This window comes from Lucilia sericata, unplaced genomic scaffold (genome assembly GCF_015586225.1).
Source record: "Lucilia sericata isolate MDLA Ls3-8-SP2 unplaced genomic scaffold, ASM1558622v1 Contig000984F_arrow, whole genome shotgun sequence".
NCBI classification, from domain to species: Eukaryota; Metazoa; Arthropoda; class Insecta; order Diptera; family Calliphoridae; genus Lucilia; species Lucilia sericata.
In genome coordinates this window covers 64353-81235 of record NW_023994967.1, presented here as the reverse complement: position 1 = coordinate 81235, position 16883 = coordinate 64353, and the positions used below count along the sequence as shown (strand labels likewise).

General features: G+C 33.4%; 1 protein-coding gene across 4 annotated transcripts in view; it reads right to left on the bottom strand.

The window, feature by feature from the left end:
* LOC119609460 (four and a half LIM domains protein 2) overlaps nucleotides 1-16883 on the bottom strand; it is a 120676-nt gene that overhangs the window by 60623 nt on the left and 43170 nt on the right. Inside the window, exons 1-4 of one of the 4 annotated variants that reach the window (XM_037964256.1) lie at nucleotides 7732-11304; nucleotides 7597-7659; nucleotides 2135-6921; nucleotides 1062-1663 (exon numbers count right to left, since the gene is read on the bottom strand). The exons of 2 other annotated variants lie outside the window; for them this stretch is intronic. In XM_037964256.1, coding sequence (XP_037820184.1) covers nucleotides 2146-6921; nucleotides 7597-7659; nucleotides 7732-10098 — 7206 coding nt within the window. In that variant the 5' untranslated portion in view covers nucleotides 10099-11304 and the 3' untranslated portion in view covers nucleotides 1062-1663; nucleotides 2135-2145. Of the gene's footprint in view, nucleotides 1-1061; nucleotides 1664-2134; nucleotides 6922-7596; nucleotides 7660-7731; nucleotides 11305-16883 lie in introns of those variants that run through there. One more of the 4 variants, XM_037964257.1, reaches the window with a different exon arrangement.

Here is a 16883-nt window from a genome sequence, read left to right as displayed (position 1 = left end):
TAGACTAGACTATAGACTAGACTATAGACTAGACTATAGACTAGACTATAGACTAGACTATAGACTAGACTATGGACTAGACTATAGACTAGACTATAGACTAGACTATAGACTAGACTATAGACTAGACTATGACTAGACTATAGACTAGACTATAGACTAGACTATAGACTAGACTATAGACTAGACTATAGACTAGACTATAGACTAGACTATAGACTAGACTATAGACTAGACTATAGACTAGACTATAGACTAGACTATACTAGACTATAGACTAGACTATAGACTAGACTATAGACTAGACTATAGACTAGACTATAGACTAGACTATAGACTAGACTATAGACTAGACTATAGACTAGACTATAGACTAGACTATAGACTAGACTATAGACTAGACTATAGACTAGACTATAGACTAGACTATAGACTAGACTATAGACTAGACTATAGACTAGACTATAGACTAGACTATAGACTAGACTATAGACTAGACTATAGACTAGACTATAGACTAGACTATAGACTAGACTATAGACTAGACTATAGACTAGACTATAGACTAGACTATAGACTAGACTATAGACTAGACTATAGACTAGACTATAGACTAGACTATAGACTAGACTATAGACTAGACTATAGACTAGACTATAGATCTTGACAAAATAACTGGTAAAGATTTTCTACTACATAGGTGTGTATGCATAAGTACTTAATCTAATGAAATACTTGGTGATATTTAGCAAGGCATACCTTCCCCTCAATCTATTTGTTTTACTATTTTGCATTAAAACATTTGGAAGATATAATTGCACTCGTTGGCAATTGTTAAATGCCAAACGTGATTTTCTGGCTTTCAATGGCTGGGAATTTCCTTTATTTGCTTGTAATGTATGTAAATGGAATGAATACACGCAAATCATTTCGCCCCAAAAAATGTCCGCATTCTGTTATAAAAATAAAATTTAAGCTAAATATAAAATTGGGAGAAGTAATAATAATGATTTCTTTTGGAGGGGAGCAATGAGTAAATGAAACCATAAGCTATTTTCATATATATTTTTGAAATAAAAATAATTTATTTAAGAAAATTTGCAAAAAATTTAATTAAATTAAACTAAATAGCTAAAAACAACTTTGGCTACATACAATTGGTTTTGGTTTTGTTGTGTTTTTTTTACAAGATCAAATATTTATTTATTCTATATAAGTAATCAGTTGCAATATAAAACATAAATTCATTCATAAACATTTTAAAAAAAGAACAATTTATCTTGCTCTAGTATGCGTAGAAAATTTGTTTCTTTCAAGGAGATGTAAAACCTTGTCAAGCTTGTTGGCTTCCACACTTGAGCAAAAATTTGTGTCTTTTTTTGTTGTTGTTGCTGTTGTCGATCATAGCATGTGTCGTGTTGTGATGATATATTGTAGTTGTTGGATTTTGCGTTATATATTTTTTATATATTTATTTTTTTTTTTTGAAATACAGTCTCAAGTGCAGATGCTGATGTGGCACTAGGCGGGCAGGATGGGACGAACGGTCGGGAAGCGTATAAAACGTACAAACAAAATATTATATATATTTTGTGCAATTTTGCTACTTGGGAATAATTTTTTGGTTTTTTATCTATATTTTGTTTAAATTTCATGAACATGTCTAAAAAAAAATAAAGAAATAAAATAAAAAAGATACATAAATTAAATAAATACTTTAGCCAACAAATAATAACGTAAAAACATAAAAAAACATTAAGCAAAAAACGTAATCCAACACGTAAGGAGAAAAATATACAACGCTAACGCTAACCAAGGAAACGTAACGTAACGCAGACTATCACACGAAAATTGTTTAACGATACCAACGTTGGTTAATTTAGGTGACTTTCTCAGACTTTTCTTTATAAAAGGTCAAAGGTTAGCTAAACAAAATCTGTAGTACGGTAGGTCATTTGAAGTTGTAGCAATGATTTTGTGCTACTGACCTTTTGTCCTTTTAAGCTTGAACTAAATTTGCAAGTTATACTGCTTTTTCTGACCTATTGACCTTTGACTTTTTTAAAGAAAAGTTAGAAAAAACCCCTTAAACTTCTCACAATTAAAACACATTTCCTATTTTTCAAATATTTACATTTTCCTGTCCTAGAATAGCGGATAGAAGTTGGCATCCTTTAAAATATCAAACGTATCCACTGGTGTTGTGACTATAGAAGAAGTTCGTGATAGATTGCCAGATGGACTACTAGCAGTGGTAGAGGAACTAGTAGTATTCGAGCTGTTCGTAGCTTCCTTAACCTCCTCCCTTAACTCCTCCACAGATAGGCTAATATCTGTTTCTATAGAACCCGGGGTAACACAAATACTATTCTGAGGACTGAGAGTAGAGAGTATATTGGCACTAGAAGAGTTGGGTGTTATAACTGTAGAAACCGCTGGTATATCATTTAAGGCCTCTAAACTGTACTGCAATTCTTCTTTAGTTTCTATGGGACTTTCCGCTACATCGGCCATGGGTTCCTTAACCTTCTTGCGTTTTTTCATTTTTTTGGGTCTCGATGTTTCTTTAGCCATATCTGTAGATTCTTCCATTATATCGTTTATGGGTTCATTGTAGGCAACACTGCTGCGTGGTGAAAAGAGTCCTAGAGAATCTTCATTTGTTATGCTGCTTCTTGAGCTGCGTCTTGAACGTGATTTGCGTTTGGGTGAATCTGTTTCCATTTGTATGCTACTGCTGCGGCGATTATACATTTCATTATCGTAAACATCTTCATCTTCTCTGTTCATTGTCTCCTCCAAGCTGTCTTTGGATTCTTTTTTGTGTAGCTTCTTTTTGGTTTTCTTTTTCTTGGGTTTCTCTACTTTTTCCTCTTTAAGTTCTTCCTTTACAGGTTCTTCAGTATCTTTATATAAGTCCTCACTAATTTGTCTATCTTTTTCAGGACTTTGACTAAATAGAGTAACACTCTCGCCTCCTATACTATATTTACGTTTATCTATATTCTCAACTTCTTGCTCTTCATCACCATTTGCCACTTGTTCTAGTTTATCTGTTTGCTCATTTTCAACTTGTTCTTCTCCAAAATCCAAATCTTTTAAAGTCACTTCCTTATCCTCTTTTATATCCTCCTCTTCTAATTTGAAATTCTTACGCCAGTTATATTCCCTTTTAGGTTTATAATTTAAATCCACTTCCAAATCATCATCAATACATTTGGCCTGTAATACGGGATTATAACCATAACGAGATCTTAAACGGGCTGATTGTCTTGCCGTAACATTGGCATCGCCCAAATAACGCATTTCTGATTCCTTACGTTCATTATCCAGGAATTGGGTATTAAATTCTATATTCTTGGGTTTCTTTTTGCCCTGTGTCTTAGACCACAACAAGTACTGTTCATCTACATCACTGCTAACCGACATTTGCATTAGTATACTATCATACTCTCTTAAAATACCCGACTGCTTACGATTTTTAATGGCTTCATCATAAATTTGATCGATGGCGAAGGAGTCTGAGTCGTACGGGGAATTACTTAAACCTCCTACAGCTCCCTCATCCTCCTCGCTAGTAACCAGTTCATTAGCAGGATTTTCATTAACAACAATATCATCCACATCTACCACACGATTCCAGTCACTGGCTTCTCGATCAGCATAACGATCCATTTCACGTTCTGCCTCCTCGCATTCGGAGGTTTCATGATGAGATTCTTCGGCCGGACCACGTTCATTGAAATCGGAAATATCCTCATCGATTTCATCATCCACCTCAACCACAGTTTGTCTATCATCATCACTAGCATTGGAGTACTCTTCATCATCATCATTAGCTTCCACATTTTCTTCCGCCTCTTCTACGTTCTCAACTTCTGCAATATCGATATTTTCTCTTTCTGCTGAACTCCCTGAAGCCTCTTCACTCTTTGCCAAGTACTTATCAACTTCTTCGCTGTAAAAATCTTCTCTTAACCAAGTTCTAGAACCGCTACGAGTTCTCACCTCCACTTCTTGTATAAATACATAATCATCACTTGGATAGGTCTCCTCAGGCTGTTCTTGTGCTAAAGAGAATCTGCGAAAGTGATGATATTCCTCAGGTTCCATGTCTATATCTTCATGTAATTGCACTAAAATTTCGGGTTTTTGTATTAAAGCCGAATCGGAGGCTCTGCGGTCAGTGGCAAAGAAATCTGTGTTTAAATGACGTGAGAAATCTTGAAAATTCATGGTAGTGCAGGCAATTTCATGAATCACCTTATCTTTTAATTCACGTTTAGCAGCAGCAGTCTCAATAGACGCCAATTCCTGTAACTGAGATTCATTTAAAGGCGAGCGGCTTGCACTGCCTGATCTTCTAAATTCAGCATTTCTACGTCTCATTTCTTCTAAATCGTCCATAGGACTTTGCACACCAATATTTAACATTTCCTCCTTAATGCGTATAGTATCCTCGATTTCATTGGTAAGTGTTAGTTCAATTTCACAAGAACTTAAGCGATCAGTTTTAGGTATGGCTCCGGTATTTTTAGGCTCAGTGCTGCTGGAAGTAGTGGTTAATTCCTGCAATATTATATCCTGTAATTGACGTTTTTCCTCGGCTGCTTTCTTAGCTGATTCCACGTCGATGCCCGAAAAAGAAGGCGAAGGACTACGAGAACGTTTGAAATGTGCAGCTTCTCTTCTTAACGGCTCAAATTCACTACCCAAATCCATAGATTCACCCACATATGTGGATCGTTGAAAACCTCTTTCTAGTCTTTCCTGTTTAATACGTTCTATATCGCGCATTTCCTCCGATATAGTGCGATCATAGTCGGGTGTAGTGGGTGATTTTCTTAAGAGTTTAGCTCTTTCGGTTATAGGCAAATCAGCTAAAAGATCTTGTCCCTGTTGTTCACTAAGCTCATCTTTATCTAAGATCAAAGGAGACAGTGTTCGCAACTCCATTTCTTCCGAAGCAGTTTTTAATTTCTCTAAAGCCTCTTCATCTAATTGTTTTTGACGATTGGCTAAAATCAATAATTCATTTTCCTCTGTACTTAATGAGAGTGCGTGGATTTCATCATACTCCTCTGGCTGAGGTGATACCGATCTAGAAGGTGTTTTAGATCGAAAGGCTGCCAGTTCGGCTTCATATGGTCTGGGTGGCAATGAAGGTGAACGTGATTTGGAGTGAGAACGTGAGGGAGTTCGAGATCTTGAATGTCTATCACGTTCTTCAGATTCAAATTCATTGAAAGCAGAAGGTTCGGGCGTTTTAGCTCTCTCGGTCATATGTTGCAAAAGTAGATTATTATTGTCCGTGGCGGGCAAACGCATGGGACTTTTGGATGTTGATCTACTTCTAGCCATGCGCAGAGATTGTACCAATAAATCCATTTCTTGTCGAGAACAATCATCTTCTAACTTAGGTGATGTTTTTGTTTCATGGTCACTTTCTGCGAAATCTATCGATATAGTGGGAGCATTTAAAATCTCCGTTTGTTGTCTAACATTTACTTCTTCCGATTGTTGAAATTGATAGTAAGTTTGATTGATGGTTTCTCCCTCGGCAAGACGCATGGGACTTCTCGAACTTGACCTACTGCGAGCTGCACGTAATGTTTCCACTAATAAATTCATTTTTTCTCTTGAACAATCATCCTCCTCTTCTGTGGGCGATACACTTGCTTCATTTTGTGGTGATTCAAAAGATATAGTTGGGGTATTGAGTGTTGAAATATTTGTCTCTTCCGTTCCCTCTAATTCGTAAACATACTCCACTGTTACGGTTGGGGATTCGGGAGTTTGAGATCGTTCCTCAATTTGCTTTATAAGTTCATCATTGCGTTCTATTAACTTACTGCGGCGCTTTTCCAAACCTTTGCTTAAATTTTCTGCAGTGGGTAAACGCATAGGACTTTTGGATCTTGATCTACCTCTGTCTACTCGCAGGGTTTGTACCAAAGAATTCATTTCTTCTTGAGTGTTAGTTTCGGTTTCTTCTTTGGTTTCTAAAGTATCTTTTTTCTCTAGTTTGGATTGTTCTTCTAGCTGTTCTGCCGGACTTAGTTCGGGTAATAATTTGGATTCGATTAGTTTTTCTAGAATGTCTTCATTGTGTTTGATCATTTTATAGCGGCGATTTTCCAAACTACGTTGCAAATTACCAGGTGTAGGCAAAGGAGATTTAGAGCGAGAACGTGATCTACCACCAGCTTGTTGTGATCTTAAGCTCCTCACCAAGTCATTCATTTCGATGTCAGTGGATTCAGTAACTTCTAAGCTGGAAGAGGCAACCGTCACATCTTCTATAACATTAACCAAAGGCACTAAGCTTGCTTTCTGTACTTCTGAACTGCTCTGATCATCAGCCACTAATTGTATGTGATGTTTTAAACCAACATGATCTTCTGAAGCTGATTCAATTTCAGTTTCTTCTTTATTTTCTCTATCATCTTCATTACCATTAATGGAGTCTATAAACTTAATAATGTTTTCCTTTTTAAACTCATTTGTGTCCAAGTCTCCTGTGTCATCATATACTTCTACAGTATTGCTTTCTTCATTTGAAATTTCCAATTGAAAAGACACATCTTTGGGTAAAGGTGTATTTGGTGCGGTATTAGCCGGAGAAGGATTTCTAGAGGCAGATCTAGAACGTGATGGATTTACTGAAGCTTGAAAATCGTAGAAGGAACTTAAACCCTCCATCATTAGGCCATATTCATCACGCCAGGGTCCAAAATCCAAAGGAGTTTGTACACTTATGGTGGGAGTATTCTGCGTTGAGCTGGGCGAGCTATCGTTGCCTTTATTCCAGCGTTCTTCGTATTGATCGATTTCTTCTATACGTGGACTACGTCGTAAGCGTGGCGAAGCTGAGGATCGTGCGGGTGAAGCTTTTCTCTCCGCTGTTTGGGAGGTTTGTAGCTAAGCATTGTCAGAGAGAGAGAGGTAGAGCGAGCAGGAAAAAGCATAAATTTTAAAGCGCATACAAAATTAGAGGATAAGAAGTATTAAAAGCTTGAGTATTATATATAAAAAGCTGAGGTGAATGATTAAATGGAAATGTAGTGATGGATATGGATTGGTTAGGGCCATGTTAAAAGCTCCTAATTCTTAAAAATTTTGTTAAGTTCCATGAGTTTGGGTTTTTTTAATTTAAAACGTTAAAGATGAAGTCAATTCTTTCCGGAGATTTTTAGAAACTTCTGAGGGGTCAATAGCTTTTGTTAATATAATGAAAGGTCAGGACCTTTCTGTATTGTAAAGTTCTAGGGATATATTTCCTGGTTTGTCGTGATTTGAGCTCAGTAGACTTCTTGTTCACATACTCTTAATGAGAATAGCTAAACATCAGTTTTCTCTTCAGATTTTAAGATTTTGGAAGACATATGTTATACGAGTTTTCAAATAGAAAGTCCAAGACTGTGATAACTTAAGACATTGGTCTGACTTTTAAAGAAAGGGCAATAGTTTTTGTAGCTCCTCGATTATATCCAATCAATGCCATGACTTCACAGTAACCACTCAGAAGTTCATCCAAAATCTCCTTAAGAATTTGTTTAATAAACGCATGATAATTACAAAATAACAACAACTTACATTTGTATTGTCACTTCTTGTTGTTTCTTCTTTCGCAGTAGCTTTATTATCCGATTCCCTTTCCTAAACGTATAAAAATAAAACCAACAAATTAACTTATCCCTCAATTTCTTCAATCTTCGATAAACCACTTACCTTTCCTTCCCAATTAGCAGAGTGCCGTTGTAAAGCCGTTAAAGCCTCTTCATTCTGCATTTGAGTAGCTTCCTCAAAAGATGAAGCACTTGGCATGTTGGTCGCTGTATCATAGGCTACTTCTTCACTAGAAGCCGGTTTTTCAAATTCCGTTTCTTCATCTATCGATAGGGTTTTCTCTCTTTTCCAGAATTCAGTATGTTTATAATGTTCGGGTTTCACTTCACCCCAGGGATCACTGGTTTCTTCACCCAAACGTTCCAGGGAGCTGCGTAAGCTATCGTCGCCATGGCGCATATCTTTGGCGGGACTACGTTTGTGGCGTCGATGGTGTCCCTTTACTTTCAAAGTGGGTTCACTGGTGTAACGTATGGGGGTAAATTCCGAATCAGCGGTGTCTTTCATTTCTTCCTCCTCCAAAGAGGTGAACATTTTCAATTCTTCATCACGTGAGTGTCTCGATTCACGTGAGGAATTTGAACTGTTGCTAGAGCGTCTCTTTTTGAAAGCGCGCCGACGTCCTGAACCATCTTCGCGCACTAGTGGTCGTTGTTTAATGCCATCCAGGGAACGCAAATAATCATCCGAGTATTGTAGGTTATTTAAAGCGGTATCCTCACCATCGGGTTCTTGACGTTCCTGTTGAGGATATTGAGAATCAGTGCCCGTGGTTATCTCTTCCGATGGTTGGGTGCTAAACGAGGATTGCTGACTAGAGGCGGGATCTATGGAGGAGGCATCATCTGATACACCGGGAAAGAGCAAAGTTTTGCTGCTCACCGAATAGGGTTCGTCCAAATCCTGAGCCAATTGTGTTTTCACAGTATGATGTACTGTTTCTCCACCCATTAAGGGCGATACAGTTCTTTTTATACAAGGCTCCTCTACAGCCGGTGTTTGGGGCGCACTATCTAGGGAGGAGGTAAATTCTTTCTTTTCCACTGCATCCAACATTTTAGCCTGCAGTTCGGCCATTTCTTTTTCTGCCTCCAAAAACAGTAAAGCATTTTCTTCTATGCGTTTTTGTTTAGCTTCCTGATCACGTTCACGTTGTATGAGTCGTAGACTTTGTTCCTCCTCCGACTCTTCGCCTAATTGCTCGCGTGCCTCTAGTATTTTTCTTAATAGTTCAGCTTCTTTTTGTTCATTACCCTCGTCTTGGGGTAGGTCTCGTTGCTTAATGGACTCGATGAGTTGTCGTTCTTTTTCCGTGAGTTCTGCTTCTCGTTCGGCCGCTCTCAGTTGTTCTTCTAAACGATGTTCGATTTCGAGTAGTTTTTTAGCCTCTGCTTCGGCTTCTTCGGCGGCTTGTCTTTCTTCATTGGATTTTTCTATTTCCAGGAGACGACGTGCGTTTTCTTCTGCCTCTGCTTCTTCATGTTTACGTTGTTCGGCTTCTCTTTGTTTTTCGGCTTCTTCAGCCTTTTCTCTTTGCTGTTGCTCGATCTCTCTTTGTTTTTCTGCTTCTGCTATTCGTCGAGCATTTTCTTCTGCCTCTCTTTGCTGTTCGGCTTCTATTAATTTACGAGCATTTTCAGCTTCCTCTCGTTGTCGTTGTTCGGCTTCTCTTTGCCTTTCCGCTTCCGCCAATTTTAGTGCCTGTTCTTCGGCTTCTCTGCGTGCTTGTTCTTCACGCTCACGTTTCTCTTTCTCTTGTTGTTCAGCTTCTTTTCTTACACGCTCTTCTTCATCACGTTTACGCTGTTCGGCCTCTCTTTGCTTTTCGGCTTCTTGTAACTTACGTGCCTGTTCTTCAGCCTCTTTTTTCGCTTGCTCTTCTTGCTCACGTTTACGCTGTTCAGCCTCTCTTTGCTTTTCAGCTTCTTTTAACTTACGTGCCTGTTCTTCAGCCTCTTTTTTGGCTTGCTCTTCTTTCTCACGCTTCTGTTGTTCTTCTTTAAGCTTTTTCGCCCTTTCCTCCTCTTCCAGCTTAAGCTGACGCTCATATTTAGCTTCCGCTTCGGCCAATTCTTTGCGCAATTGATCGGCTATTTTCATTTGTTTAGCCAATTCCTTCTCCAATTCCTGGCGCCTTAAGTCGGACAATTCTTTGTCCTTTAGCTGCTCTTTCAATTGCTCTATTAAAGATTGTTGGGCCTCCAAGCGAAAACCATCCTTATAGGGAACACCATCTTTCATTACCTGCGTTCCAGCAAGAGCTTCTCTGTTTTTGGCATTGATCAGCTGTTGGCGCATGCTGTCTTGCAGCTGTGACAAACTTTCCCCATCATCAGCATACCCCTGATCGTCATGATTGAATGAGTAGTGATACAGATGACGTACGACATACAAAAATTCAATGGCACTGATATAGCCAATGACCAGTGTAAACACTAAATCACCAAATTCTGCAAATAATTCACCCATTTTGTTTGAAATACTTTTTTTGTGCAATTTGTGTGAAATTGTTCTCGTTTCTTTTTTTGTTAAATTAAGTGTGTTTCTTTTCGTCTTAATTTGAAAATTATTGTTGCTGCAGTTGTTGTAGTTGTTGTGGGATTTGATTGAAAATTTTTAACGCGTAATGAGAAAAATAAAACATTTGTATATATTTTTTCACTTGCGTAATCAAGTACTTTGATTGCACTTTTTGTTTTGGGAATATATTTTTTTTTTCAATAATTTTCTTTTAAAATTTTTTAAAATTTAAACTGTTTACACTTGAGTGTTGGAAACACACTATTTTATGAATTTTCTATAATTCTTTTAATATTTTTGTTTTATTTCAATTTCAATATTATATAAAATTCACCACGATTGTGTAATTCACCAAAAAATTATGCACTTTAACATAAATTATTAACATTTAACGGCTCATTTGATACACTGTCAAAAATATTCTTTATAAATTACATATTTTTCCCAAAGATTTATATTTTTTTTGAAATTCTGGATAATTTTTCAAGGTCTAGGTGAAAATTTGTATGTGTTTTTTTTCAAGCAGCTACTCAAACACTAAATGAATTGGCTTGTCTGGTCTCTTTGGCTGTTGGAAGTAGGCAGACTGCTGGCAACGACGACGACAACGACCACTTTGCGTTTAATTTTATTTAAAATAAAAAATTCACCAAAAACCAAAAAAAAAAGAAAATAAATTGTTCGAAGTTGTTTCGTGTTAATCGATCGATTTGCTACTAATCAAATCGTTGATAAATCGTTAAAATAATAAGGAACTCTCGTTTTTGTTCTTCTGTTTTGATTGCTTACAAACAGTTTGTATGTGTGTTTTTTTGTTCAAATTTTCTTAATTAGAAATTTAGAACACTCTGTCGAAATCATTAATTGTAATTAAAAATAAAATTATTTGTAAATAAAACAATTATGCGGCATCTGAGATAAATGAATCACGTAGTGAATCGCTGCTAACCGGTAATTTTTTTTTTTTTTTTTTTGTAAAAAAAAAAACAATTTAAAAATACGTATTGATTGACACCATAAGTTATTTGTCGTTTATTTAATTAATTTCAACAATTTAAACAAAAAATTTTTTTAAGAAAAAAAGAAAATCAACACCGCGTTTAAATTTCAAGGTATAAACACCGTGTTTTCTCGCTAACAAATGACAAAAAGAAAATTAAATCAAAATATTTTGGCTGCACCTTTTTGTTCAGTTGTTTTCATTTTATTTTTCCTTTTTTTTCGTTTTTTTTTTTTTTTTTTGGTGAGTTTCACCAAAAATTTGACGAATTTGTGTTTATTTTCTTATTTTTTTTCTCAAATTGTTTTTTGTTTATTTTTATTTCTTTAATAAAATCCCATTAAAATTTTATGGTCAAACAAAACATATAGGCAAATAATTTTCATATTTTTTAGTATTTATATAAAGGAAGAGCGAAATGTTAGAATATTCTTTACACACGTTAATCAGCCGATTATACTCTATATATACTATTTAGCCTAAAACAAAAACAAGCTAAAATCTAAAACTATAAAGCGAAAAACGTCACAGTTGTGTTTCGTTTTAAATAGAACATTTGTTTACGTTTATATCACAGCAAACAAATATTGGTTAGGGGAAACACTCATTTCGTATATAAAGCCTATAATGAAACAAAGTCTAGTCTATAGTCTAGTCTATAGTCTAGTCTAGTAGTCTAGTCTATAGTCTAGTCTATAGTCTAGTCTATAGTCTAGTCTATAGTCTAGTCTATAGTCTAGTCTATAGTCTAGTCTATAGTCTAGTCTATAGTCTAGTCTATAGTCTAGTCTATAGTCTAGTCTATAGTCTAGTCTATAGTCTAGTCTATAGTCTAGTATATAGTCTAGTCTATAGTCTAGTCTATAGTCTAGTCTATAGTCTAGTCTATAGTCTAGTCTATAGTCTAGTATATAGTCTAGTCTATAGTCTAGTCTATAGTCTAGTCTATAGTCAATTCTATAGTCTAGTATATAGTCTATTCTATAGTCTATTCTATAGTCTAGTCTATAGTCTAGTCTATAGTCTAGTCTATAGTCTAGTCTATAGTCTAGTCTATAGTCTAGTCTATAGTCTAGTCTATAGTCTAGTCTATAGTCTAGTCTATAGTCTAGTCTATAGTCTAGTCTATAGTATAGTCTATGGTCTAGTCTATAGTCTAGTCTATAGTCTAGTCTATAGTCTAGTCTATAGTCTAGTATATAGTCTAGTCTATAGTCTAGTCTATAGTCTAGTCTATAGTCTAGTATATAGTCTAGTCTATAGTCTAGTCTATAGTCTAGTCTATAGTCTAGTCTATAGTCTAGTCTATAGTCTAGTCTATAGTCTAGTCTATAGTCTAGTCTATAGTCTAGTCTATAGTCTAGTCTATAGTCTAGTCTATAGTCTAGTCTATAGTCTAGTCTATAGTCTAGTCTATAGTCTAGTCTATAGTCTAGTCTATAGTCTAGTCTATAGTCTAGACTATAGTCTAGACTATAGTCTAGTCTATAGTCTAGTCTATAGTCTAGTCTATAGTCTAGTCTATAGTCTAGTCTATAGTCTAGTCTATAGTCTAGTCTATAGTCTAGTCTATAGTCTAGTCTATAGTCTAGTCTATAGTCTAGTCTATAGTCTAGTCTAGTCTATAGTCTAGTCTATAGTCTAGTCTATAGTCTAGTCTATAGTCTAGTCTAGTCTAGTCTATAGTCTAGTCTAGTCTAGTCTATAGTCTAGTCTAGTCTAGTCTAGTCTATAGTCTAGTCTAGTTAGTCTAGTCTATAGTCTAGTCTATAGTCTAGTCTATAGTCTAGTCTATAGTCTAGTCTATAGTCTAGTCTATAGTCTAGTCTATAGTCTAGTCTATAGTCTAGTCTATAGTCTATTCTATAGTCTAGTCTATAGTCTAGTCTATAGTCTAGTCTATAGTCTAGTCTATAGACTAGTCTATAGTCTAGTCTATAGTCTAGTCAATAGTCTAGTCTATAGTCTAGTCTATAGTCTAGTCTATAGTCTAGTCTATAGTCTAGTCTATAGTCTAGTCTATAGTCTAGTCTATAGTCTAGTCTATAGTCTAGTCTATAGTCTAGTCTATAGTCTAGTCTATAGTCTAGTCTATAGTCTAGTCTATAGTCTAGTCTATAGTCTAGTCTATAGTCTAGTCTATAGTCTAGTCTATAGTCTAGTCTATAGTCTAGTCTATAGTCTAGTCTATAGTCTAGTCTATAGTCTAGTCTATAGTCTAGGCTATAGTCTAGTCTATGGTCTAGTCTATAGTCTAGTCTATAGTCTAGTCCATAATCTAGTCTATAGCCTAGTCTATAGTCTAGTCTATAGTCTAGTCTATAGTCTAGTCTGTAGTCTAGTCTATAGTCTAGTCTATAGTCTAGTCTATAGTCTAGTCTATAGTCTAGTCTATAGTCTAGTCTATAGTCTAGTCTATAGGCTAGTCTATAGTCTAGTCTATAGTCTAGTCAATAGTCTATAGTCTAGTCTATAGTGCAATCTACAGTCTAGTCATTCTATAGTCTTGTCTATTCTATGGTCTAATCTACAGTCTATAGTCTAGAATATATTTTTACCTTTGGTGTAATATTTATTAAAATCGAAACTACTTTTTCTCTGCTCCAATGCCAATTTGTTTGTTGTTAGTTTCTTTACAAGAATGTTTTCTTCTTAATTTCTTTGGCATTTTTCAAACACAAAGTAAATAAATAAAACTTTCTTGCAAATAAAATTAGAGAAAAATATTGACCTTAAACACGCATTTGAAAAAAGATTTGTTAAGTTTTTTTTTTATTTTGTTTTTTGCATTATTTAATGTCTGAACAATAAATAAAAGAAGTCGAATTTTTACATTCCTTTCGTTAAGGTGCGGTGGTGAATTTCTCATACAATTTTGCTAATTGCAATCGACAACAACACACTCTCGATTTCCGAATTCTTGTAATTTTCAGTTTTTGTTGTAATACAGTCATTAATTTATTAATAAAACTTGTTCACAATTATTAATTTTGAAATATTTCACAGTTGGTTTTTGCCTTATAAAATTTTGCATTGTTTTGACATTTCGAATATGTCTCGCGTTTTAACTTGTGTTGTTTTTCTCTTTGTAGATGTTGGTGATTTGACATCATCATTAATTTTATTTAAATTATTAACAATGAAGAAAGAAAAAGATATTGAACAAAATACTTAAAATATTTCAAATTAATTTATTTTATTTTTCTTTTTATGTGCGAATATTAAGTAGATGTTTTAGAACTAATTATAAAAGCGTGTAAGGGTTTGCGGTAGACAAATGTGGGGAGATTTTGAGAATATTTTTAGAAGTTTTTCGTATTTTTTTGACTTTTAAAGCAATTAATAATATTATAATACTATTTAGGTATTTGAATTAGTTACATATTGTTGACATGGTGTAAATATTTGTAAATTAGGTATTATACCTATTGTTGACATTATGTAACTATAACTATTTTTAGACTATTTTAGTAAATTATTGAAGAATTTACATTATTTACATATTATACAATTGTAATTTCTTGAATATTTTTCTAATTCGTAGACTTTTACATTATTTACCTATTGTTGACACTGTGTAAATAACTATATTTTGGATATTTTGCTCAATTTCCTTAAGTTGTATGAAATTTATTTAAGAATTTCTTTGTTTTTTAAGAATTTACATTCTTTACATATTATTGACATGTGTGTAAATAACTGAAATTTATGGTTTGTATTCAAGTTTTACTTGAATATTTTTATAATTCGTATAAATTTACATTATTTACCCATTGTTGACACTATGTAAACTACTATGTTCAGGCTGTTTTAGTTGATTTTTTTTTTAAGTTGTATGAAATATATTTAAGAATTTCTTTGTTTTTTAAGATTTTACATTCTTTACATATTATTGACATGTGTGTAAATAACTGCAATTTATGGTTTGTATTCGAGTTTATTCATGTTTTTCTTGAATATTTGAAAAATTCTTAAAAATTTACATTATTTATTATACTTGACATTGTGTAACTAGGTTTTGTCTGTTTTGGTCATTTACCTTAAGTTGTATGAAATATATTTAAAAATTCGTTTTTTAAGAATTTACATTATTTACATATTATTGACATCTATGTAAATCATGGAAATTCATAGTTTGTATTCAAGTTTATTTAATTTTTCTTTTGTTGACACTATTGTTGACACTATGCAAACTACTATGTTCAGGCTGTTTTAGTTGATTTTTTTTAAGTTGTATGAATTTTTTTTTTGAGAATTTGTTTGACTTTTTAAAGAATTTACATTAATTACATATTGTTGACATGTGTGTAAATAACTGCTATTTAGGTTTATATTCGAGTTTATTCAAGTTTTACTTGAGTATTTTAAAATTTCTTAAAAATTTACATTATTTACCTATTGTTGACACTATGTAAATAACTATAATAAATAACTAACTATCTGACTATATAAGTCAATTTCCTCAAGTTTTTTAAAATATATTTAAAAATTTCATTGTTTTTTAAGAATTTGCATTCTTTACTTATTCTTGACATTGAGTAAATAACTAGGTTTGTATGTTTTGGTCATTTACCTTAAGTTGTATGAAATATATTTAAGAATTTCTTTGTTTTTTTAAGAATTTACATTCTTTACATATTATTGACATGTGTGTAAATTACTGCAATTTATGGTTTGTATTCGAGTTTATTCAAGTTTTTCTTGAATATTTGAACATTTCTTCAAAATTTACATTATTTAGTTATACTTGACATTGTGTAAATAACTAGGTTTTGTCTATTTTGGTCATTTACCTTAAGTTGAGAATTTACTTTATTTACTTATTATTGACATCTGTGTACATCAAGGTTATTTATAGTTTCTACCAAAGTTTATTACATTTTTACATTATCTACTCTTAGTTGACTCTGTGTAAATAACTATAACTTTATTATTTTAGTTCAAAAAGTTAAGTTTTTAAGGTTATTTCAAAAATATTTAGTTTTTTGAAGAAATTACATTATTTACACATTATCGACATTGTGTAAATAATTGTAATTTATAGTTTGTATTCAAGTTTATATAATTTTTATTACACATTATCAAAATTCGTAAATATTTACATAATTTATCAATTGTTTACATCATGTAAATTATTAACGATTTAGCAATTTTGCTTAATTTCCTTAATAAAACACTTTGTTTTGGAGAATTTTTTATTATTTACATATTGTTGCCATTATGTAAATATTTGTATCATAGTATTTAGTTATTTATTGTCAAATGTTTATAAATCTCTTTGTAATCTGGACATCTGTATTAAGTTCAAAATATCTTAAGGAAATTTCACACAAATTCTTAATCTTAGTTGAAAAATTACACTTTATGTAGATAACTTTTTTTTCAAAATTTCATCAACTTACTGCATAAATATTTACACATATTCCAGGCAAAAAAATATTTTTGAAAATAACAGCAATTTGATCTGTACACTACAACTATACATAACAAAATGAAACAACTAACGGTATTGCGTTTACATGATTTCCGCTTCCGTTTCTTTGTAAACTAAACAAAATGAAAATATGAAGGAAAACACTGAAACTGAAACCACCTTAACATTAATTGTATTTAAAGTAATCAAAGTTCAATGTCACAATGATAAAAAAGAAATAGAAAAAAAATTCACACTAAATTACACACATACATACATATGTACATATGAATGTGTGAATAAAAGCCAAAGAATGATGAC